This window comes from Cricetulus griseus, chromosome 6 (genome assembly GCF_003668045.3).
Source record: "Cricetulus griseus strain 17A/GY chromosome 6, alternate assembly CriGri-PICRH-1.0, whole genome shotgun sequence".
Lineage (NCBI taxonomy): Eukaryota > Metazoa > Chordata > Mammalia > Rodentia > Cricetidae > Cricetulus > Cricetulus griseus.
Genome location: NC_048599.1, coordinates 149884536 through 149910924, shown reverse-complemented (window position 1 = coordinate 149910924; position 26389 = coordinate 149884536). Strand labels below are relative to the sequence as shown.

Below are 26389 nucleotides of genomic sequence, written 5' to 3'. Positions count from 1 at the left end.
GACCAGGCTGGCCTCAAACTCACAGAGATCCGCCTGCCTCTGCGTCCTGAGTGCTGGGATTAAAGGCGTGCACCACCAATGCCCGGCCTCATATTTTCTTTAACTCTGGGTTAAGAGCTATTGCTGTGTCCTGTTTATAAATAAACAGATTGAGGCTTAATGAGGTATAGTAATTCACCTGATGTGAACTTCATTCTTTTCTAACTCCCACACACAGTTCATAGGAATTTTGTTTCTTTCCCCCTTCAATAATCCCATTGCTACTTTATGTTTGTATAGGTTTTGATAGTTTAAGTTTTTTTTTTCCATGACAGGGTCTCTCTGTGTGGCTGTTCTAGAACTGGCTTTGTAGACCAGGCTGGCCTTGATCTCATAGAGATCTGCCTGCCTCTACCTTCCTGAGTTTAAAAGTTTTAAAAGTCCTAAATTGGTTTTCTCATTTACTCTATATAAATGGGAAGCAGTATTTTTCTAGTTTGCTTTTCTCTTTCTAAGATAAGCATCCTTACTAAAAACCACTTGGGAAAGAAAGGGTTTACTTCATCTTACAGGTTATATCTTACAGGGAAACCAAGGCAAGAACTCAAGTCAGGAGCCTGAAGCAGAAACCACAGAGGGTGCTGCTTTCTGGCTTGCTCCCTCTGACCTGCTTAGCTACGTTTTTATATAGTTCAGAACCACATGCTTAGAAACAGCATTGCCTGTAGTGGGCTGGGCCCTCTTACATAATTAGTAATCAAAGAAAAGGGCCCTGAGGCCAGGCTGATGGAGGTGGGCAGTTCTTCAGTTGAGGTTCCTTCTTCCTGGGTATGTTAAGTTGACCAAGATCAGCCCTCACAGGTCTATTACAGTGGAGATAGTGCTGGCTTTCCTGGGCCTGTCTTACTTTTAGGGCCTACATTCTTTTCAGACAACTGCCCTATGAATGTCATGAGATCATTGGCCAAAAAGGTTTATATAGGTCACATGGCATTTAAAGTAAAATAGTGGCCAATAATTATAAATTGGGAGATTTAAATTAAAAATACAAATTTCTGTTTTTTTTTTTTTTAAATTAAGGTTTGGAGATACGGCTTAGCAATTAAAAGCACTGGCTGTTCTGCCAAAGGACCCAGGTTCAATTACCAGCACCCACATGGCATCACACAACTGTCTGTAACTCCAATTCCAGGGAATCCTACACCCTCGCACAGACATACATGCAGGCAGAACACTAACGTGCACAAAAAAATAAAAATAAAAAAAAAGACTGAACGTAGGATAACGTGGCAGTAACTTTCAGGGATTTTGTGGTCGGTGTCACCTTTCTTGCAGGAGTCTATTTGCCATAGCCCTTATTTGGCTCTGCTGTATTGTCCTTGTGCTCTGGCTTTCCTGAGAATGTGAGGTCCTCTATATTCTCTATATTCTCCATGGTGTCTATGCAGAAGGGACAATGATGTAGGTCCCACTTTACAGATGAGAGCAGAAGCTAGAACCATGGACTTAGCCCTTTGTAGATGAAGCCACCATGTTAATGCAGGGGAATTATTGCCACCAAATAAATGCTCCAGTTACAGCATGAGACCAACTGATCATTTAAAAAAAAAATAGATACTAGTTTTAAATATAAAGCTCCCCCTGGTGGCACACATGGTCTATTACATATAAATCGATTTTACACTTGTTATTTAAGACATTTAGCAAAATAATTAAAAAATATTCAATCTTTATAGTGTTTTAAGAATTCTACAGTCTCACTTTTCTCTCCAATGGTTCATTTTTATTTAGTACAGTTTGTAAAGGCTATTTATTTACTTATTTTGTGAGAAAGGGTCTCTCTCACTGTATCTTTGTTTAACCTGGAATCTACTATGTAGATCAGGCTGGCCTTGAACTCACAGAGATCTGTTGCCTTTGCCCCCCAAATGTTGGAAAGTGTGTGCCACCATGCCTAGCCAGAGTTTAATTTTATCAAATGTTTTGAGAGGTTAAACCAAGGTAGTATTGCCCTTCATATCTCGTGACATTTTGGGTGAGTTACATAAAGCGAGAGTGGTTTAAGGGAAAAAGGTTTTGCATCTGACTTTAGTGCTTTGGGTTAAGAACTGCCAGCCATGACTTTGTATGTGTGATGCACACAGGCGTGCACACATGCAGGTGCTCACAGAGGACAGAGAAGGGTGTTGGATGTATGGAGCTGAAGTTACAGGCTGTTTTGAGCCACCTGATGTGGATGCTAAGAACCGAACTCACGTCCTCTGTAAGCATCAGGTATCAAGACTCTTAACTGCTAAGACGTTTCTCAGCCATGTCCCATACTACTTTTTTTCAGACAGGATTTCCCTGTGCAGCCCTGGATGTCCTGGAACTTACTCTTATAGACCAGGCTGGCCCTGAACTCAGAGATCCGCCTGCCTCTGCCTCCTGAGTGCTTGGATTAAACGTGTGTGCCACCACCACTCCACCTGGGATCTTGGGATTCTTTCTTTCTTTCTTTCTTTCTTTCTTTCTTTCTTTCTTTCTTTCTTTCTTTCCCTCCCATCCATCCATCCATCCATCCATCCATCCATCCAGGCAGGGTTTTGCTGTGTAGCCCTGGCTGTCCTGCAATCCCGAGTGCTGGAGTTAAAGGCATGGACCACCACTGATGGACTGTTTTATACTTCTTAAGGATAGGTTTTTTTTTTTTTTTTTCCTTGGAAAATGCCAATGATAGTTTTTTGTCTCCTTGACTTATAGGGGAGAGCAGAATAAAGAAAGAGGGCTGATGAACTGGCTAAACAGGTAGAGAGCTGAGACTCACCAGTTCTCTTGAGCCCAGGGAAGAGTTCTAGAGACCTAGAACTACATGAAATAAGAAAAAGAAAAAAAAAAAAAGAAAGAAAATATTTAAGTGTGTAATCTTGTTATAGGTAAAGTTTCCTGAATTTTAGTAAATTTTCAGAGGTCTGACCCACAAGTTCTAAGTACCAACTTCCAATGTATGGTGTGTGTGTATGTATGTATATATGAATAGATATATATTAACTATAATCATGTATATAATTTTAGTGTTTTCAGTCTCAGTACATTAATCAGTTTTTGAACATTAATGATATTGCTCATTTGAAGATATTTCCATGAATCTTTGGGTGGTTGCAAAATTAATTCACTAAGCTATATTCTAGAATAAATTCCTTGGCTCCAAAAAATTCCATGATTTTTAAAGGCAGATTTAGCCTTTGATACACATTGTCAGAACCAGAACATTGTCCCACAATCAATAGTCATGTCATGCTCCGTTGTGTGTAACAGTTTATTCATCTATTTCTCCTGCTGCTTTTATGTCACTAACAGTGCTGTGATAAACACATTTCTGTATATTTCTCTGACATATTCTTGGGCTGGAATCCTGGAAGTAGAATTTTTGTATCAAGGTTTTTGTATTATTGTTCAGTGCTGGCCATAGCCCTCTGATTCAGATTTTTTTTGGGGGGGGTTTTCTCTGTGTAATAGCTCTGGCTGTCACTGTGTAGACCAGGCTGGCCTCGAACTCACAGAGATCCGCCTGCCTCTGCCTCCCAATTAAAGGCATGTGCCACCACGGCCTGGCTTCTGATTCAGATCTTAAGGATGGCAGTCATTTGTCTAAATATTTTAGATTTCTTTGAAGGCATGCAGTGGGTATTATAGCTTGGGCAGGAACTGAATTTATTCAAATGTCCTCCTCAGGAGGCACTGGAGCAGGCTCAGCAGGTTGTGGTGGTTGTGGTGCAGGCAGCCATTTGGGCTTTTCTGTGCAATGTCAGGCTCCAGTTTTGACCAAGCTGCTTAACAAGCCTTGGATCAGATGTTTCCACCATGAGGGCCTATGCTTCTTCTTCAGGCTGTTATGCCTTACAAAATACATACATACTTACATAAAGATTGGTTCTTAAAAAATGTTTTTAATTTTGTGTGTGTATGGGTATGATATGTATATTCAGGTACAAGTGTCCTTGGCAGTGTGTCTGGAGCCAAAGTTATCGGCAGTTTTAAGCCTCTTGACGTGGGTGTTGAGAACTAAACTTGGGTCCGCTGCAACTCTTAACCATTGAACCATTTCTCCAGCCATCTTTAAATTTTCTTGAATTTTTTTAAATTGCATTTTTTTTTTTTTTTTTTTTTTGGTGTGTGTGCACATGTGCAGGTCAGAGAACTTTTTGGAGGAGTGGGTTCCCCCCTCCACCATGTGGGTCTGAGGGATTGAACCTCAGGTCATCAGGCTTGTCAGCAATATCTGCTAGGCTGTCTCTGGCTTCTCTTTAGGCTCCTCCTAAAATTCTTTCCTATTCTTGATTTTTTTTCACTTTAAAAATGTTAGATTGTCAGCAGTTTGGTGATCAGGGGCCAGAGGAAACTTTGGACTTCACAGTTAACGACGGCTTTATTTGTGTTTTACTGATTAGGCTTTATGGCAAGTTCTGCATGTGCTGGTTTCATTTTTCTTGTTAAAAAGGTAAAGGTTCAGAGTGGAAGCTTTAAATCCAGCATGTTTATATAGCACAGCAATCCTGATAGTGAAAATCTGAGCTAGTCCAGGGAAAGGCATCTATCTATGGAGATGATAACCAACTAGGAAAAGAGTTCAGCAAATGCCTACAACCTGTGTGCACAGCCACGGGGAGAGAGATGGGTAGTATTTCATTGTGTGGGCCAACAGAGCTTCATAGGCTATGAAGGATAAGCGCTTCCCGCTTTTTACTCAGCATCTGTGATTATTGGGTGGTGGGTTGATTCAAAGGGAAGGGTGTTGTGACATGAACCACTGTCTATTGAGACAGCTTGTTAGAACAGCTGAGCGGCTTGATGGAGCAGCCCCTCACTGTAACTGACTTGACTGCTAGCTTATCAGCCCCCTCTGGGGAAGCTGAAGGGGACAGTGCTGATAGGCTTTGGAATAAGCCAGCCTTGACTCAGGGACACCAAACAAGTTTTCTATGTTTCTAGTTTTTTGTTTCATGTTTTTTTTTTCTTTCTTAACTAAAATGGAAATGATAGTGCTTTTGAAAAGGTGGCTCTGTGGCTGAGCTGAAATGAGTCATATGGTATAGCTCACACAGTTTACAGTGGCTAATTATGGATATTCACCTGATTTTTAGTTTCCTTCCTTGCTTGGTTCCCGCACAAGCAATAATTCCTTAATGAAACATGTAAGGAAAATTATTGTCCGGCTTTTGTGTAAGCTAAAGTGATGCCATCTGGATTTATTTATTTATTTTTTTCTTGTGTCTATTTTGATCCCTAGGTATCAAGGTTACATTGGTGCAGCCCTAGTTTTGGGGGGAGTAGATGTTACTGGACCTCATCTCTATAGCATCTATCCTCATGGATCAACTGATAAATTGCCTTATGTCACCATGGGTGAGTGTTGTTTTTCTTGTTTCAGACGCTTCTCAGGACAAATTGTCCTCCCATTATTGTGAGGGGAGGCAACAGTGCATTCCAGTGCTGTTACTCAGTCAGCTACTGTTTCTCCAGTGCTTAACTGTGGGTTGCGCTTGTGAGATAATTTAGATAAAGATTATTTATATAATTTAATAACGAATTTAGTGAACAGATTTAAATAAAGATTCTTGCCTGTAAGAAGTTTTTTATTGGATACCCACAGACAATAAACAACTATAAAACAGTGTTAATAGCAATGTTTGGAAGTGAAAAATATTCAGAGGAAGACAGTAGTGTAGGTGATACTGTAATCACATCAGGTGTTAACTTTGGGGAAACCAGGTCAAGGATATGTAGGAACTCATTGTTATTTCTGTATCTATATAAAGATTTGCAATGATCTAAAAACAAAAGTTATGAATATGCTAAGAGGATTTGGGAGTGGTGGGCAGGCAGAAAACAGGGGAGAGGTCAGTGGAAACTCGGGCAGATCCTGGGAGAAGATGAGGTTGGAGTGTGCAGAGCCCTCCACCTGGAAGGAAATGTGGAAGCTTCACCTTTCAGCATGCTGGTACTGATAGAAAGCTTGTGTGGGCAGGTGCCCATGTGCCACACGTGTGGTCAGAGGACAACTGAGGGGAGTCAGTGTTCTCTTTATGTGCATTCTGGGGATCAAACTCAGCTCATCCAGCCTGGTGGCAAGTGCCTGTACCTGCTGAGCCATCTCACCAGCCAGAAAAGCTCTTTTATGAAGCTAGAGTTACAGGGTCCCTTTTGTCACCTACCTACTGTCTGAGGGATTGTGGAGAACCTTAGTTTCCTACCTGTAAATTGTCAGCAATACCTGTGTTACAGTTTGTTGTTTGGCTCCATTTGCAGGAAAAAGCTGCTCCATAGCCTGGCTTACCAACAGTAGTGATCTATTGTTTTTGTTTCGTTCTTTTTTTATTATTATTAAAAATTTTTTGGAAGTGATAAAATTGTGATTAGACAAATTGAGATTTTTCAAATGAAAGTTTATGTTAAATTTCTAAATCAAATTGTGTAACTCCAATTACATATGGTTGCTGTTTTTCTTTTTTATTACATTGAATTTATTGCGCAATATTATTTTATTTTTTTGTGCAGATTCTTTTTTTTTATTTGAATTAGAAACAAGATTGTTTTACATGACAGTCCCAGTTCCCTTCTCCCTCCTGTCCTCCCCTACCACCCCCTCCTCATCTAAAACCCTACCTATCACATATCCTTTCTGCTCCATCTGGATGGTGAGGCCTTCCATAGGGGTCATCAGAGTATATCATGACCTCTGGGATAGGGCCTAGCCCCCCCCCCCCCTGTCTTGGCTTAGAGAGTATTCCTCTATGTGGAATGGGCTCCCAAAGTCCACACCTATGCTAGGGATAAGTACTGAACTACTACAGGAAGTCCCGTAGATTTCTGATGTTTCCTCACTGAAACCCATGTTCCTGGGTTCTGGATCAGTCCCATGCTGGTATCCCAGCTATCAGTTGGGGAGCAAGAATTCCCGATGTTCAGGTCAGCTGTTTCTGTGGGTTTCACCAGCCTAGTCTGGACCTCTTTGCTCTTCACTCGGTTGCTGTTTTTCTTGCAGTTTACTGTCTACCTTTTTGTCTTGGCTCTGGAACTAGCACAGTTGGAGACTTTGCTATTCCATTGTGTAGGTTAGCCCTCTATAAGGCTTTGTAGTAGATGTAGTTTCCTCCTTGCTAGGGAACCTTTGTAATTACTGGTTTTGTCTGTTTCAGATAGGATTTTATATAGCTCAGAATGGCCTTGAACTCCTGATCTTTTGTCTCCATCTCCCTAGGTCTGGGACTCTTTTTTTTTTTTTTTAAAGATTTATTTATTATGTGTAGTATTCTGCCTGCATGTTGCCTGCAGGCCAGAGGAGGGCACCAGATCTCATTACAGATGGTTGTGAGCCACCATGTGGTTGCTGGGAATTGGACTCAGGACCTTTGGAAGAGCAAGCAATGCTCTTAACCTCTGAGCCATCTCTCCAGCCCCGGTCTGGGACTCTTAAGTATGCACAACCATGCTTGCATACATGGATGGGTCTTGTAATGCTCTTTTAAAAAAATGAAGATACTATGCTGGGCGTTGGTGGCCCAAGCCTTTAATCCCAGCACTTGGGAGGCAGAAGCAGGCAGATCTCTGTGAGTTCGAGACCACCCTGGTCTACAAGATCTATTTTCCAGGACAGCCTCCAAAGCCACAGAGAACCCTGTCTCAAAAAGCCAAAAAAAAAAAAAGATATTATAATTTAAAATTTGTTCTAAATTGATTCATTAAAGTTTTTTTTCCCATTGAAGTGTTTTTATTTTTTCCCTCCTCTAATTCCTTAAAGTGGCAGTGAAAGGAAAATTTTATTTTATTTGTTGGTGGTACTAGATATTGATTGTGCTTGGCAAATGCTTTATCACTGAGTTAGGTTGGTACCAAGCCTCAGCTCTCTTCTAATTATGAGACATCATCTTATCTTACTAAGTTGCTCAGACTGGCTTTTAACTCACTTTGTAGCCTAGACTGGCCCTGAGCTTGTGATCCTTCTGCCTCAGCATTTTGAGTAGCTAGGAGTGTTAGAACTGTGCCATCAGACTCAGCTTCATCTTTTCTCTTAAATTGAGTAGGGGGCTTGAGGCAGGTTCTCTGTCTATATAGCCCTGGCTATCCTGGAACTTGCTCTTAGATCAGGCTGTCCTTGAACTCACAGAGATCCACCTGTCTTTGCCTCCCAAGTACTGAGTTAAAGGTATTTACCACCATGCCCAGCTTGTAAGATATTTCTACTTTAGCCCATTTATTCTACACTGTCTGCTTTTACTCTCCTAAAGACTAAATTGAGACTAACATCTGATTTAAAAATGCAAGAAAATTGTTGACTTTGAGAGTTTGTTTATCTACCCATTTGTTCCTCAATTATTTGTTTAGATTTTTATTTTATTTTTTAGGCAGGGTTTCTGTGTAGCCCAGGCTGTCTGATAGCTTGCTATGTAGATCATGCTGTCTTTAAACTCACAGAGATCTACTGGCTTCAGTTTCCCAACTACCAGGATTAAAGGTGTGTGTCAACCTAGAGGCCAGAGTTGGGCATTGGTGGCCCACGCCTTTAATCCCAGCACTCGGGAGGCAGAGGCAGGCAGATCTCTGTGAGTTCTAGACCAGCCTGGTCTCCAGAGCGAGTGCCAGGATAGGCTCCAAAGCTACACAAAGAAACCCTGTCTCAAAAAGCCAGAAAGAACAACAACAACCACAAAAACAAAAAAAGCACTAGAGGCCAGTTCCTCAACTGAGTGAGATGTATAAGGAGGTCTTTGCCCTCAAGAGAGGCATAGACTTTACAGAGAGGCATGTAATAGATGTCAACAAAGACACTAGGTACAAAGGTGAGTGGATCCATGGAAGAAAGTGTCATTTCTGACCTGATGAAGCAGGGAATATTTGGCTGACTCTTAAAAGGAGACCAAGGTCTCCTTTCAGTCATTTGCCAGATATTCATTTGGCCGCAATAATATTAGGCATTGTGTTTGGTGCTGGGGAGAGAGTGCTCACCACAGTACTACTTCCTAGCCTGTTGCCTTGTGGCTCATAATGGCATTAAGCAGGTGATTACATGCAACTCTAAGGAACCCATGGGGTAAGGGCCCAAGGAGAGAGACAGTAATAGTAATAGGAAGTAGTGTGTGGTATCTGGGGAGTCCTTTCTGTACAAGTGACACTGAGACATTGTCTGATAGTCATGACCGGATATTTGAGAGCCAAAGTATTTAGGGAAAATAAGTCTATCCCATACCTTCAAGACCTACTACTGTTAGGTGTGGTTTTTGTTTTCTTACCCCAAGATACGTCATGGTACATCATCACCTATTCTTCTGTATGACTTATCTATCAGCCTGTATAGTTGTCCCTTTAAAATAGATGAAGCCATGCTGTCTCACATAACCCTCTCCTATGGATTTGTCTTATTTTGTTTTTATGTAGTGTTGAGAATCAAACCTAGGATCTTGTTCATGAGGAAAGTGCTTTGTCACTGAGCCACATCTCCAGCCCTCTATAAATTTGTTTTAAGGATTTTCTCTCTCTGTGGGTCTAAATGATAAGGAGAATATTTCTGTAGTTGCTCTGTTTGCTTTATATGGCTGTACCATGATTTACTGATCATTCTCTTAGTGATGAATGTTTTGCTTTTCAGAGTTTTATCAGTGTATCGATTGGTTTGTATGAATGCATACTTGATTTAGACACATTCTTAGTGTTAAATTTCTAGATTAGGATGTGTTCATGTCTCTATCAGAATTCCTTTTAAGCAGTACAGTCATTGTATGGTGTCAGTAAAAGAAGTTTTTTGTTTTGTTTTGCTAGCAGGTGACTTAACATACCTGGGAGTCCAAAAACTGGGTTTGGGGCAAAGAGCAATGCAAAAAAAAAAAAAAAAAAAAAAAAAAACCACTTGAGAATGGGCTGTGTGGCAGGTGAGCACAGTGATCTGTTTGTAGAGCCACTACAGTGATGGCTGGCCAGGCTCTGAGCTGCTGCTGCAGTCCTTCACACTGCCAGAGAGCTGTGTGGGAAAGGGTTAGTGTTTCTGAGGGTGACGCTCAGCCTGTTCGTGTAAGGTGGACTTCCCCAGACACAGAAAGGAAGTATAACTGCTGGGCAGGCAGCCCCCAGAAGTGACAGGTGGTAAGCAGTACTGGGTGTTTTACTGTAGCATGAATAATAAAAGCCCAGAAACAGATATTGGGGTTAAAGCTGAAGATCAGAAAAGCAAAGCGGTCAGCCACTAGCTCTTACCTCTACCTCAGACTGAAAGGCTGTCCTGTCCTCACGGGTCCTCAGATTGAATCTGACTGCATCTGTCTCCATCAAACCTCAGAACTCTTCTACCTAGACTCTATGAGTTCCTGCCTCCTTCCACCTTACAGTCCTCTCTCTGCCCAGCCATATCACTCCTGTCTCCACCTCCCTAGTGCTGGGATTAAAGGTGTGAGCTCTGTTTCTCTTTTAAACTGATTCACTCATGTAGCCCAGGGTGGCCTTGAACTCACAGAGATCTATCTGCCTATGTTTCCTGAGTGTTGGGATTAAAGGTGTGGCCACCACTGTCTGTTCTCTGGCTAACTAGTGGTTTAGGTGAGTGGCTAACTAGTGGCTTAGTTCTCTGCACTCTGATCTTCAGGAGAGCTTTATTTGTTAGATTTCAAACAAATTATCACTACATTTTACCTTTTGAGAGCCATTGATAAATTGCCTTCCAAAAAGATGGTATTCATTTATTCTCCCCCAAGAGAACACAAAGATGTCTTTCTGGAGAAGCCTCCCCAACACTGGATCTTTTTGCCAGTTTGATAAGGAAGAAGTTTGCTGCCTTACTCTACCCACATTCCTTTCTGTGGTGATCCACGCTCTGGAGGTGGGGCGATACTTGGTGGGGAAGGGCTCTATCTAGGGGCCCAGTAGAAGCAAAACTGGGGCAGGAGGGATAAAGATGTATGAATATTGTGAGGGTGGGCCAGAGGTGAGTTAGATGGGGTCCAGATTCTGCAAGCCAAGATGTTTTGGTTTTGTTCTGGGGGTTCCCAACCCCAGGCAATCCTAATCTAGTAGGATTCGATTTGCTGTGAGACACGAGTCTGCTATCAAAGGGAGCATTGACATAAAAGAGAAAGAGGATTGGAAATGGAGGCATATGGCAGCCATGGCCAGATCTTGCATTTCTGGTGGTGGTTCTTTACTGTTTTCTTCCATGCTACTGCCTGCCTTCTGGTGGCTGCGATGTGGCAGGAGCTCTTCTACCTGGGTAGCCTTTCTAGTCTGGTTTCTTGCTCCTTTTCTTTGTATATTCTGGACCTCTATGGCAAAGACCCCTTGTTCTCACCTGAACATTCTTATTGCCACCTCCAGGCTGCTTGTTTGGGAATGGCTTTACTGTCTGAAGCATCTTCCCTGTCACCTGAGTCCAGCCTGAAGCCATTCTCTCCTAGTAGCCCTAGGAAGAGGTGGCATGTCCCAGTCCCAGGATTCATACCTTAGCCAGACTCTGTTCTTCCCGGCCTTGTCCCTTTTGTCTCTTTAAAACCCTGTGGTCTCTGAGAGTAGACTCTTGTCCTAAGAATCTGCCAGAATCTGCTTTTGTAACTTGTTTGTGCCAGTGAATTTAGTAACCTCAACTGTTGTCCACTGTGGACTAGTGGTTTGCAATGCTAGAATAGAGTTAGTGTTGATTCTGTTCTGTGTATGTGGCTCCAGTTTAGCTATAAGAAAAAAGCACAAAACATTGTTCATGTGACTGGTCCTTTTTTGGTTATTGTTGAATCTGGTACTATATACATTTATTAAAAATAAAACATATTTATATAGTATCTTTTTGGGTTTTTGAGACAGGGTTACTCTGTATTGCTTTGGAGGCTGTTCTGGAACTTGCCCTGTAGACCAGGCTGGCCTCAAACTCACAGAGATCTGCCTGCCTTTTGCCTCCCCAGTGCTGGGATTAAATGTTTGCCATGGACACCTGACTTTATATAGTATCTTTATGTCACAGTCTAGTGGGTGCTGTCACATTATCTTCTGTTAAACTCCACACAAATGATTCTGTTGTTGCTATTTTATAGATGAGAAACCCAAAGCTTAGGAGATGTAGCTATTTAGCTGCTACCCTTAGCTGATCAGTGGCAAAAGCCGGATTTGAATCTTTGACTTCCCTCAAGCAAGTTCCAATACAGCATTGATGCTGTGATGTCACCAGCTCACAGCTCAAGTTTTGTTAAACTAAAACTTGCTTCTGAGTAGTAAAAGTATTTGTCCAGATTCCCAAAGGACCTTTGTTCCTTGTGTTTTTGATTGTTCTATGTGTAGATTTCCCTTGAATGCTCCAGCAGCCACTACCTAGTATTTAATGAAATAGCTTTATAGAATCAAAGCATTTTTGAATTTTCCATAATTCTGTGACCCTCAGGCAACATGGTTTTAGTTTTTGATTCTTTCCAATCCATGTCCATTGTGAAGAGGAGAGCTTTGCAATTCAGTCTCATAGTATCCTGGGCTTGCCTCTGTACTCCTGGGCTTTTCTATTTTCTAGCCTTGTCCTGTGAGAGGAGCTGTGTGATGTCTTTTTCCTAACCTGGTTTCTGTTTCTGTGGTTCGGTTTGTGTTTTCATTCTGCTGATTCCCTTTCCTCCCCTTCCTTTCTGGTTGAGGGTGGGGTGCTAGATGTTGAGGGAGAGTTTCAGGATTGCCATGATTTGATGGGTTTTGTTTTAATTCATGCTTCTTATTTTGGATGAACACAGCGCAAACCTCAGATGATGGAGCAAGCAGAGGAACATCTTCAGGCCACAGAATGTAATGCTTTCCTGGGCTGTGTGCATCCTGAGGGAGTTTCAGCCTTCTAATTTTATTATGAGAAGTAGAAGCCAAACTTTGTAATAAAGTGTTTTGTTGTTGTTTTGGTGATTTGACAGTAAGCACTAATAGTCCCAACTCCTAAAAAGAGGTACCTAAAGTTTGCCTGCCCACACGGTAGGGTACTAGCTAGGTGCCTGAAGGCTGTTTGTACCTTCTTCCTCATTTGGCCTGCAGGTGCAGGTGATCTGTCTCTCGATGATCTGGATGTCTCCTCTCTAAAGCCTGCTCTTTTATAGTGTTTACTGAGGAGAAGAGTACCTTGACTACCCTCTGGTCTGGCGCTGTCCCAGAGCATGTTGACCACAGTGACAACAGCAGCACTCAGCCCCCTGCAGTAGCACAGCTGTGGGGAGGTGCTTCACCTCAGCTGTACTTGACCCACTGATGTAGAAAGTGAGGCTCCCAAAGGTTTCTTGCCGCCTAGCAAGGAAGTGCATAAGCTAGAAAAGGGAATGCTAAAGTTTTCATTTACTGCCGTCCCTTTTAGGAAATTAATTTGGAAGAGACTGCTTATGTGATTTGTGGAACTTGGACAAGAGCCTCTGGCTTTTTTTTTTTTTTTTTAATTAAGAAAGAGAGAAGGTTTTAGTCAATTTTTTATATAGACAAAATGCAGGCTCTTAATTCTCAGCTTAATTAGCTTATTCTGTGGACTTGCCAGCTTCCTTTTAGTAGGCAGACTGAAGTCACGTCAGGAGAAGCTTGGGGACTGTCTTTTTGTTAGGTTGGCAGTGTTCTTTGTAGCAGCATTGGCATGGTATATAAAATTCTTATTTTGCCTGCTTATCCACATAGAGAATTAACATGAATACATTTCAAGCATAACATTCCTGGAAATGAGGCCCTTGGACAATTTTAGGTAAGGAATAAACATTGGCATGCATCATTAGGGAAGATGCAAGGTCACTACAAGGGCCATTGAGGTAAAGTCTATCTCCAGATAAACTGAGCGCCCACTTTCCTAATTACTGGAATATATATATCTACTAAGCCCCAGTTTATAGGGGCCCCAGCAGTGAAGAAGATGGTAATAGAGAGGCAGAAACAAACCAGTGTCTTGTCTTAAGACAGATGTTAAAATTAGGCTGGACCATGGATAGTGTTTTGTCACTGTTCTATTGCTGTGAAGAGAGCATGACCAAGGCAACTCTTAAAAAAGAAAATATTTAACTGGGAGCTTGCTTGTAGTTCAGAGGCTTAGTCCATTGTCATCATGTTAGAGAGCATGGCAGCATGCAGGCATGGTGCTGGAGAGGTATCTGAGAGAACTACATCCTGATCTGCAGAGAGGACAAAGAGAACCATGGCCCACTTCTAGTGACACACTTCCTCCAACAAGGCCATACCTACTAGTTCTTCTCTAATAGTGCTACTCCCTGATGACTAAGCATTTAAATACATGAGTCAAGTGGGGTCCATTCTTATTCAAACCACCACATATAGAAAAGTTGAGGATCACTTTTTACACCCCAAACAGTAAAATGCACTAAAGAACACCTTTTGTGTGTATATGTGCAGTCCTGTTGCACCCCCCCCCCCACACCTTTGAGACTTGCTATACACTCCAGGCTGGCCTCAAACTCCTGATTTCCTGCCTCAGCCTCCCCACACTGGAATGACAGACAAGTGCTGCTACTCCTGTTGTGAAGACATGGTGTCTCCACATGTCTTGATTTGGGAAGTGTTCCTGTATTGACCCAAATTAGCATGCTTCAGGATGGTAAAATGTTTCTTTCATATTTGTTTCCAGTTCCTAAGGATTTAGCTGCAGCTGGATGCCTTCTCAGAAGACTGGTCTATGGACTTTATTGCTGAAGTATTGCTGGGAGTCCTTTTTGCTGCTTTGGGAGTCTTAGAAGCATATATTGCTATAGCTTTTTTTCTACACCTTGCATTCTGTGAGTCAAAGGCAGCCAGGAAGGATCTGTGCTGATCCAGGAAACTTCATTCTTGGAAGCTTTACAGACAGCAATGACTGAGAGGTCTTTTCAGGAAGTACTGAAGTGTAACTTAGAACCTTGGAAGAGGCTGTAGAAATTTTGGCTTTAGGCTTAGCTGTGCTTGGACCTAACCTCTTGGAACCCAAGATCTGTTATTTTATTTTATTTTTTTAAATGAAGCTGGTATGGTTTTTGTGGTGGTAGTGTCTTTATTTTTGGCAAGTCTGCTAATCATACTTGCCTTTTAATCTTGGGAGGTCAGAGACACACCTGCTTGTCTTATCCTTCTAATGTGCTGATACATATGTCTGTGTGAACATACCGGGAAGCACTGAGCACTGTGTGCTTTTACCTGCATGTGTTGCTCTCCGTGCCATTTTTCGAGGCACTGTGAAAAGAGCTCATCTTTGGAATCAGTGTAGCTTTAAATCTCAAGTCCAAAATTTCCTGACTATCTATGAACCTTGATTTCTGCTGTAAAATGGTAGCTAGAAGCTGAATATGGGGATGTATGCTTTTAATCCCAGTACTAGGAAAGCTAAGGTAGAAGCTATAACACTCTGTTGCCAAAGAAAAACAGGAGTGTCTAAAGATCTGTGTCCTTGAGAAGGGTTTGGAGATGCAGTGGATGTCCTGAGTGAAAACACTCGTTGGAAGCAGCACATAGTGGACGTTTATGATGTGCTGCAGTCATTTTAGTGCCAGCACATTTTCTGTGTAGCTCGGTGTGCTAAGAGTTCTTTGGCACCTTTTCCTGCTTTGATTAGTACAAGTAAGGTCCACTTTAGGAGATTTAAGATGTGCAGCACATGGATTTTAAATCTTAAGATTTCTCTAGCTGTAGAGTGCCAAAAAGAAAACAGCTGGGAGCGGAAAGCCCTTGGAAGTTAAATTCTGTATCTAGCATCTTGGTTGCTGCAAAGGTGGTACCAAGCCAATAGATGGTGCCCTTAAGTTAGAGATGTGAAAACCCTTTCTTGTAAAATCATGATACAGCTAGCCTTTTCTGGTTCATGACCTAGTCTGACCAGAGTGAACTTTGTTCTTGGTTCTGTGGGGTAGATAAAGGTGTCAGTAATATACTGAAGACACTGAGTTAATGTTATCTTTATTTTTCAGCTTTGACATTTTCCCATGAAATCGAGTTTGAAAGTTCAGTACTCAGTCTATCTACAACCAAATAAAAGCCCCTGTCAGGAGTACTTTTAGATCAGTTAAACAAAGCATTCAGTTTTACGTCCTTTGCTTTAAATCCCACTTCAGAGAGACTGAGGTTAACTAATTCCTCTTTCCCTGCTCTTGTCTCAGAATTGCACCAGCTAAAAGCAGAGTACCTTTGTACTCATGACCTAGCACTTGCTGGTCTTTTACTCTCTGATTTTAGGTCGCATTAAATGGAAAGTTACTCTGCATTTCTGGATAGTTCATAGGACGAGGATGGCACTGCCTTCAGAGCTAGGCTCAGTATTCCATTCTTCCATTACTAGCTGTGTAGCTTTGAGTAGGTTTCTTCACCTCTCAGAATGTAGATTGTTTCCATGTCTGAAAAGAAGATACAGATGAATTAAGTGAAAACTATGCAACTCTCCATTTTTTTTTCAGTAAGTGGGATTTCTAGTTTGTACAGTGCTTTCTGATTAAATCAGAGATGCCCTATAAATCACTAAAACCTCTGTTCCCTTTGTTCTGAGGGTTCTGAGGGACAGGACAGCTTGGGAAGGACTTGCAGAGCAGGCTAACCTGCCTTATGGGAGGTGGTTCTGAAATGGAGTCCAGAGTAAGGGTATCTGTCTCCCAGGTGCTTCCCTCTTCTGCTGCAGGCAGATAGATACAGTGGGTGGTGGTGTCCTCTTCTGTTTCAGGCAGATACAGAGGGTTGGTGTCCTCAGCTTCAGCCTCAGACTTCCTGTTCTGGTGTCTGCATGTGGGTGACCAGGAGGACAGGCATATATCTGTAGGCGGTTATCATACTCCATCTTAGCCTAAATAAGCATGGAGTTAGGTGGAGACTCAGTTTTAAGAGAGAACATTTCTCTCCATACCTTATGACATGTCGCCAAAATATATTAATAAGAAAACCTTCCACATTTTTAGCCTAGATGCCCCCAGTTTTCAGGCTTTTCTTAGGATTGTTGATAACCTGTCAGGTCTGTGAAACCATACATTTGCAATTATAAGGAAAATCCTGTTCCCTTCAAGTGGTGTTTTAAATATTTACTTACAAGTACACATGTAGAGAAGGAGATGCATTGTTTGAGATTCTAGTTTTTGAATGAAAAATGTTGGATGATTAAGAGCATACGTATTTCAGCATATTAACTGGGAGTGTATTTTCAATAATTTATTGGAAATTAAAAGTAGACCCTGACAGTGAAGTACATTTGTTGATGAAAAGGAGGCACTCTTCCCCTCACGAGGGTTTAGATGTAATACTCAGTGCTTACTCAGGAGTGAAAACATCAAATTAAACTGTTTATGCTGACAAAGGACAAATCTGGATTTCAGCAAGCCATGCAAGATTGTCTGATTGCTTGCCCTGCTGCCTGCCTCCAAAGCTTTTGGCCAGCCAAGGCTTATAATGAAATGCATGCATACAATTAAACCTTTTCAAGTCTGTGGCTTAGTCTTTCTGAGCCCAGAGAGGTGCTCCACTGCTCTCTAGTGGCTGAGCGCAGTCCCCTGGCACCAACATTGCTTCATATTCATAAATCAGCTTTTCAGATGCTGGCATTGTTGGCCCTCAGTGCAAGCATCAGTACCAGGAGACAAGGCCTTATAGGCAGAAATGGAGTGAAAAATGACCTCCATCTATAGGTCTGTGGAAAGCACCAGATTTTCCCCAGGAAGAGTGGCCAGTTGACTAACAATGAGAAAATGCTCTGTCGGGGAGAGCTGACACTGATGGATTAGAAAGTTGGGTGGTGACTCCTTTATCACTGCATACATCTTCCACTTTGGCAGACCAGAGTTGCAAACTGGTCCTTGGGTGCTTAAAACGGACTGCTCCTTAGCAGGGGCAGCCTTTTGTCCTGTGAAGCTCTGGTAAAATTGATTTGGGGAAAAGCAGTGGGAAACCATTTCATGCTGCCTCTAGAACTTCTTGACATCGAGAAAAGAAAATTGAACATCTTGGTTTCCGTTAAAGCTGCCACTCAGGGACCTGTTGAGAAGGAGTGTGTCAAGTCACTGCTGGAGGACAGGGAGCTTGTCCCAGAGTCACTGCAATAGCTAGCTTTCATTGAGCTCTTACTATACCCTAGCATTCAGCTGTGCACATAGTGTCTTGTTCATCCTGAAAGCCACTGATTGAAGATGTTGCCATCCTGACTGTGTAGGGAAAGGAAGCCAGGGCAGCTGTTGCACTGACACCTCATTTTTTTGAGGCAGTAGCACTTTGGTGCTCAGAGTGATATGGCCAGAGAAACCAGGGAATCCAGAACTGTGCCCTATTGGGTAGCTGTGTGTTTTCAGAGCTTGGGCGACTGGCGTGTCCCCAGTTGCTTGTGAGTAGTGCCTGGGCTTCCTAGCTCCTGGACCTAGGTTTACATCTTCATTCTTCTTACCAGCTGCTCTGCTGTAGGGAAACTACTTGAAACAAGTGGAATATCAATTCTAGTCTGTAACATGGAGAACTGTCCCTAACACATGGCTTCAGGGCTGAGGACTTTAGGTCTATCAGGAAATGATTCCCTTCTAGCCTGGGTTTGGATGTGGCTCTCAGGAAATCCCCACCTGCCAACTTCCTAGAGCTTAGGCAGGCATCACATCGTGGAGAAGCATTTCAGTTTTGTTTTTTTCAGTTGTCTAGAATTGCTATGTTTGATTTAGTATTTAAACATTGATATGTGAAAAAAATATGTTGCAGACCCTCAGACCAGACCTACACACAGTCTGTGCTAATGCAGGCATTTTTAAATCCACAGAGCAAGTAAGAATGTTCTCAGATTTTGTTCTGAGGTTTTGCAGAAAAACACATTCAGGCTGAGCTATAGGTTGAGCATTCCCCCTCTGAAGTATGAAACTGGGTATCATGACTCTGCAGGTAGAGACTAACACACTGGACCTCATGTGACAGGTTGCAGCTGGAACTGAGATCCCCTAACATAGTACGTAAAATTTCCTTCAGGCTATGTGTATATGACTATGAAGACTATGAAGCAGATGATTTTATCTTTAGATTTGTGTTCCATCCCAAGATATCTCGTTATAATTATGCGTATGCATATTTCCCCAAACCCAAAATTCAAATTATTTTTGGTCCCAGTCATTTTGGATAAAGGCTATTCAATCTGTACTAATGCTGGTAAGCACCTTCTGAGGTTTCGGAAAATTAAAACTAATTTTGTTTTTTTGAAAAAAATGTGGTTATATAAAATAAATAACCCCTAGAATAGATACCCAAGTGTCACTGCTAGACACTAACAGCATGTTTAATCATTTAAAACATTAACTAAAATTCAATTTAAAAAAATTAGGTAAAAACAATACAGATTATATTTAGATGTGTGGCAATTAGTATAAAATCAACTAGGAGGGAAAAGCCTTTTAGCCTGTTTTTTTTTTTTTGGTAGGAGTAGTAAGCTAAGAAAGCTGCCTCTTCTAGGCAGATTAATCTGGACTTTGTTGTTTGGCTTTCCTGTGTACAACAGATGTGGTGGAAGGAAGAGAGCCCTCTGACTCTTGGGTGGGTAGTATAGATTAGTGGCATCATAATTGCCTGGCATGTGTGAGGCCCTGGGTTTCATCCCTAGTACCACAGATACAAATGAAAGAAAAAGAAAAGTAGATGTGAGGGGGGTTATGACGCTGACACTGAGGTAGGAGGATCATTTCCCCATGCCAATCTACGCTATATAGGAAAACTATTACAAACAGACCAAAACAGAAAACCCTCAAATTTTGTCCTGTTTTAAAAAAATTTTAATTTCAAGGCCAGGGTTTCCCTTTGTGACCCTGGATGTCCTGGTACTAGCTCTGTAGACCAGACTAGCCTCGAATTCAGAGATCCACCTGTCTCTGTCTCTTGAATGCTAGTATTAAAAGCATGTACTACCATGCCTGGCTCAGCTTCAAAATTCTTGATGTGCTGCTGGTCATAAGCATGTATTGGGTCAAGTTCCCTACTTCTGAGTGTCAACCTTCCCTGTTTAAAAAGTGGGACCAGTGCCATGTCTGAAGAGCCCACAAAACCAATGGATGTCAGCGTGCCTTGGCATTCCTTAGTGTCATGTGCCTATTGCTATTTTTTGCTAGAGTCTGCTTCTAGATTGGTGCTGGTGTGCTCTACTAGGCAAAGAGATGTATTTGTAGTGATTGATGCTGTCCTTTCTTGGTCTTCTTGACTCATCATGGATTGACCTTCAGTCCTGTACAAGGATTTTGGGATGAGCTGCTGTTCCTGTTACATGGAAAGATGTGACGATAGCAAGGTCTTAGTGGTTTGCTTGTTTTGTTTATTCTTTCACAATGTTGGGTTTTCTCTAAGTTTATTCCTTAAAACTTGCAAGTAACGTGTGCTTTTTAAATTAAAAGAAAAAGTAGAACTAGAGTCATTCAGAATTAGGCATCTTCTTTGAATCGGCGAGGATTGGACTTGTAGGACAGTGGGCCTGGGAAGTAAGGCAGAGAGTGAATATGTAGCCATTCTAGGGGTTGTACAAAGTCATCTCTAAATGCCAGTCACCACATTGTTCCTTGTTTTTCTGTTTTAAAAAGCTTTGGAAGAGTTCTGGAAGCAGCAGTGGCTACTCAGTAACTATGGATGGGTTGAAAAAGACAAAACTTGTGGAGGTTGCTAAGGAGCAGCTACATGGAAACTCCTGATGAGCTGGAGAGCTTTGCTACTAGAATGCAGAAGAAACCCAGGGAGGGTAGCCCACTTCTGTGTGGTGCGAGGCTTGACCACACTAGGACTGGATAATAAATCAGATAGTTTTGTTGCTTTAAGACATCTTTTTGAAAACTGGACTTGGGTTATATCTGTTTGCCTTTTATTCTTTTATTCTTTCTAGTGTTGTGAATTAGGCAGTAAATGTTCTTTTACACTTGGTAAGATGTTGGTTGCTATCATCACTCTTTAGGACCTGTTCAGTTTCCCTGGCTCATGGCCAGTTGCATTCTCCATTCAGCACAGTGTAATCCAGCATGAATCTGTTTGGTACTTGTATTCCAGATTGGTGTGGGGCTGCAGCTGTGGAAGGGGACAGATTTTGGAGGAGAGTGGTAAGCTCTTATAGGGTATTATCTCATCTGGGATGAGACTGTCAAGGGGCCCGGGGACTGCCACATACCAAGGTGAGAAGGCTGAAATTAGAATGGGCATTTGGGACATGTTAGTAGAGTGCATTGGGGAAGTATGTGCATTGGGGAAGAGGAAGGAGGGAGTTGAGGGTAGCAAGATCTAGTCATGACCAGTCTTGTGTATTCTTTCTGAATTGTTTTATGTAAGTAGAATGCTCTGTGTGATGTGCTGGAGAGATGGCTGAGAGGTTAAGAGCGCTGACTGCTCTTCCAGAGGTCCTGAGTTCAATTCCCAGCAACCACATGGTGGCTCACAACCATCTATTATGAGATCTGGTGCCCTCTTCTGGTGTTCAGATGTACATGGAGTCAGAATGTTGTATACATAATAAATAAATAAAATCTTTTTTTTTTTTTTTTTTTTAAAAAAAGAATGCTCTGTATGAGAGGACCACATAAGGTAGCAGCTGAGATGGAATTCTGCCTCTGTGCATGTTGGGCCTATAATCTCGGGTGAGATGATTACCACTGCAGTGGGTTGCTATAAGGAAAACTAAGTGACATAGGACATTACATGTGGCACACTGATGTTCACCATTGGGCCTTGGTTGCTTTTTCTTGGTGTGCTCTCCTTTCTGCCGGAGTGAGAGTTCATGAAGCACTGGCTGCATGGACATCTTGTGTTCACAGAGCTCAGCCTCCATGTGTGGAAAGTAGGTATTATTAGCACCTGGCTCCTTAACTGGATGTGCTGTGTAAAGCACGGCTCTTGTGCTGCTGGTGAGCTGTCCTCTGCCTTTCTGTCCTCTACCTTCCTTACAGGAAACCAGATGCTTTGGAACTCAGAGGGCTCCATGTTTTTAAAATAAAAATAGAGTAAATGGTCCTTCAAAAGACTTTGCCCTGGCTTTGTGTATGGTAATGCCTGGGCAGGTGCTAGATGCTGAAGCAGTGGGTAGCTCAGGGTGTCTATCAATGATATATGGGGAAAGTGAGATGGGGTGTTGAACGTTTTGTAGGTCATATGGTGGTGGCTGTATCTATATGGCATTTGTGTGATAATTTTGTTGTATCTAGTTTGGGGCTTAGACCAAAATCTGGGAGCTTAAATAATCATTAGCGATAACTGTTCTTGTTGAGTCCTTTTTAATTTTTTTAAATGGCACCTCTTTTTCTAGTGCCTCTCATCACATTGCCTTGAAGTTCTGTGATGATTTTACTCTGCCCTCTTGTGGCTTTTGACAGTTGCAGTCCTGTGTGAATTCTTACCCAAACTTTGTCTTCAGCAGATGTGTGCAGTCCCTGTTGATAGGGAGTGTGCCACTTCCTAGCACTTCTGTAGACTCATGCAAAGGGGGCTCCAGATCCCTCCTTTCCTGAAAGCTGGGGGCAGGAGCTAATTTAATTTGCAAATGTAGAAATTCTCTTGAGGTTGGATTTCTCTTTCTTTTTACATTCATTTTGGAACCCACTTGTGTTTGACCTCAGAGGGAGCAGAATCAAGCATAGTTTAGAAGCTCTTTCCAGAAAATGTGTGTGTGTGTTTTGAAGATGGAGATATAAACAGGAACACAGAAATGCCTTGCTCATGCTCTTTCTGTGCTCACCCATCACCTCTGTACTGTGGAGCACCCTCCCAAAGCACAGAGTTGGGAGTTCTGGTGTGTCCCACTTAGAGAAATTATGTCTGTGGTGTTACTGCCAAGCAGGAGACAGCTTCTGATTGAGGAAGACTTATTTGGTTGGGTGGGAACTTTTCTTTTTTTCATTTTTTAAAATAATTGAATGAAGCTGATCAGAAACAAGTACATGTTTAGGAGAAAGAATAGAGGAGACATACTTACTGTGAAGGCAACAAGAAAGGGTGCCCAGAAGAAAAAGTGGCCAAGATTCCTCCCCCCCCCAAAGAAAAAAATGCCTTTAAACTAAACTTGCTTTGTTTCTTTAATGGTAATTCATTTCCATTCTCTACAAAGTTGTTAGCTCTTGGGTAATTACCCTGTCTTTTTGTATCCCTTTTAAATGTGGATTTTTAGCCTGTTAGTCCATTTACCCTTGGGCTGTTCCTCAAGATAGATAATCTTGGACACATTGGAAGGCAAGCCTGCCTTTGGCCACTCTACAGGAGCATTTTGTATCTAGAAGGATTTTTTTCAGAGATTTCCTCATTTGCAGTTTTCTTGTTTCCTCCTGACAGCTGTCCTTTGTTTTCCATATAAAACCAGCTTTGTTTTTCCTAGTGTAACCTAGAGAATTTGAATTTCTGCTTGTGCCTTGAAACAGAAACTGAGGCCATCCATCCATCCATCCATCCATCCATCCATCCATCCATCCATCCATCCATCCATTTGCTCACTTGTCCATCCATCCATCCATCCATCCATCCATCCATCCATCCATCCATCCATCCATCCATCCATGCATTTGCTTGCTTGCCCATCCATCCATCCATCCATCCATCCATCCATCCATCCATTCATCCATCCATCCATCCCCCCTTGACCCCTGAGTCTCATGGCGAGCTGGGGACTAACGAAACCATTTTTAGTTTTTAAAAGACATGTTTATTTTGAGATTTGGTGAGCTTGCCCCTGCATATACACTGGGGTGTTTTGGAACACACCAGTTTCATATCTGTTTAATGTCCATCTCTTTTCCAAAGGGCTTTTATAATGTCCCTTTAGACCTTTTTAGTACCCCCACCCCACACACACAAAGAGAAATGCAAGAGGGGGAATTGGGTTTGCCTTTTGCTCTCAGAACCTAAATGAATAGTCATTGCTTGTAATGCTGGTCTACACTTGACGTTTCCCACTGCTTTAGATGTGATGTATCCAGTGCTGTGAAGGTAATGATCCTCAACCACAGCAATATTCTGTAACAGGAGTATCTGTCATATTCATCGGGATTACCATGTTCATTGATTTGTGTCTGTAAATCTGCTGTTTCTACCCTTTAAATTTGATCTATAATTGGACCTCCTTAAATGGTTCAGATGTGGTAGTCTGTATTTCCTCAGTGCAGTGTTGCTGTCAGCTTCTCCTTTTTCATTATACATTCAGCAGACTTGATAAAATCAGCAGGACACCTCATTTGAAACTGTTTAATCGCTGCCTTTTTCCTTTGCTAAACCATTGAGGTGGTCAAGCGATGTACACAAATCATTTTAAATAGAAAATATGGTTTTCTCTGTGACCCAGCTAAATAGATAGTGTTATGCAAAACAAGTTAAAAAGTAATAAATGCCAAAAAATCTTCTAATTGGAGTAAAAAATTGTGGGCATCTGTATCCTCTCTCCAAAAGTAGAGTATCCTGAAATAATGCCAGAGCTCTGTATAGACAGATGACGATTTTCTAAAGCTTCTCTAGGTTCTGAACAAAGCAAGATTACATTTTCAAATAGTGCTGAGCTGCCTTTGTGTCCACTCAGAGGCCAGGCTTATTTGTAATGCCTTTCCTTCCAACCTTGGTAGGGATACATTTGCTCTGTTAATATCTGTGTGGCAGGCATAACCTTTCAGCCTTTGCTATTGTTGTAATAAATTTTTGTGTCTTTGTCATTTTGTCTACTCAGCTGTTACTCCTCAAAAAGTACAAACTGAAAATAATAGCTCCAAATAAATACCACAGAATGCAGTGTTTTAATGTTGTAGCTGGGGTAACCTGGTGGCGCAGCTCGAAGTCTCATTACCATTGGTAGTGCTGTATCTTCCTCCCTGCCTGTGTGCCAAGGTGACTTTACCAGGGCCATGTCATTAAAACAATGTCTTTTTAACAGACTTGATATTTAGCACTGTGTCCAGCAGCTCGCCAAAGCAAGCATGGAGCACAAGCTTCCTCACATAGGATAGAGGAAATTATGGGCACTCACCTCTTGGAAAAATACAAATTCTTTGTGACCTCATTTTTAAGCCTCCCCATTTCACTGCGACGGATACATAGTTAACCCTGCCAGTGATAAGAGGGCAGTTTCAGGGCTATCTAACTAGTACTAAGCAGCTCCAGCCTTTGGAAGAACACTGGCTTTCACTTGGATGTGGCTTCTAGACTTGACACTTACACTATACTTGAATGTGACATTGGGCATGTTTGACTGTTTTTGCTGACCCAAGGTAGCCTGAAGATGGAGACGCTGAGTGTTGGTAAAATACACTAAAAGTGCATTTTTTTTTTTTTTTCTTTCTTACAGGTTCTGGCTCCTTGGCAGCAATGGCTGTGTTTGAAGATAAGTTTAGGCCAGATATGGAGGTATGTAAGTAACCCTGCAGTGTCCTTTCAGATATTTTCCCAGTTGTGTATCAGAAAGTTACAGATTGATTCCTCCTCTGGAGCTTGCACAACACTGTCATAACTTGAATGTTTTGACACAGAGAGTTGTTGAGGAGATCTGCTATTTGGGAAAGCATCCTCTGTGGTGGCCTTGTGGCCCTGTTGTGCTCTCCCTTGTGCTTGAGGAATCAGTGCTGTTTGACTTTTCTCTGCTCTGGGCTCTTTCAGACTCTTTGCAGGGTAGGATATTTTCCTGTGTATTAAGATTTCTGTGTCAGGGTACCAGAACAATCTGTTTTCTTGCTTTCTCACTAAAAATAGAACAACTGTGTGTGTCTTTCATGTCACATAGACCTAACTTAAAAATGGGTCAGTTTCTAAAATCTATGTAGACTTTTCAGTCTCTGGTAGAAATAGGGACAAAATTGTACACATATAGAGTCCTCTCAGGGTGTTACGAATCTAATGTTTCGAGTGTATTGGTAGAGAATTGTTTCATTAAATTTTCTTTGGTAGTAGAAGAGATAGAATCTTGTGAAAAACATTTGGCCTGTCTACTTTAATGATAGATGCATCTTCCATAGAAGTCGCCCCCCAAAGAAAACCCTTTAATAACAGATGTATTGATCTTGTGTTGCTGCTTCCAAAGGTGTGGTCAATGTGCTGGGTGCTTGTGGCGCCACACTGTGTGTCAGCATCTCCTCCCCCACCCCATGCGTCCCCAACTTTATTTGCACCACTGAACCAGCCCTGGTCAGAAGTCCTGAGGGCAGTATTCACTGTGTCTATGTTTCTACTTGATGTCTTCTTGATGGTTAATTTTTTGATATGGAGCATCAACTCTTTTCAGTGGTTCATAATAGATAAACTGTTTAGGGGTATTTTGCCTCATCTTTTCTGCCCTTTCTCATTTTGTGAGTATTTTACTTAGGGCCCAAAGGAAAGATATTGGTGAGAATTACTTTGGGGGGGGGGGATTTCAAGACAGGGTTTTTCTGTGGCTTTGGAGGCCATCCTGGAACTAGTTCTTGTAGACCAGGCTGGTCTCGAACTCAAGTGCTGGAATTAAAGGCATGTGCCACCACCCGGTGAGAATTACTTTTTGACAGTACTTTGTGCCTGA

General features: G+C 41.9%; 1 protein-coding gene across 1 annotated transcript in view; it reads left to right on the top strand.

The window, feature by feature from the left end:
• Positions 1-26389, top strand: part of Psmb7 (proteasome 20S subunit beta 7) — a 60411-nt gene that overhangs the window by 5438 nt on the left and 28584 nt on the right. The window contains exons 5-6 of the mRNA XM_027423652.2: positions 5249-5364; positions 25187-25245. Of these exons, the coding sequence (XP_027279453.1) occupies positions 5249-5364; positions 25187-25245 (175 nt within the window). The remainder of the gene's footprint in view (positions 1-5248; positions 5365-25186; positions 25246-26389) is intronic.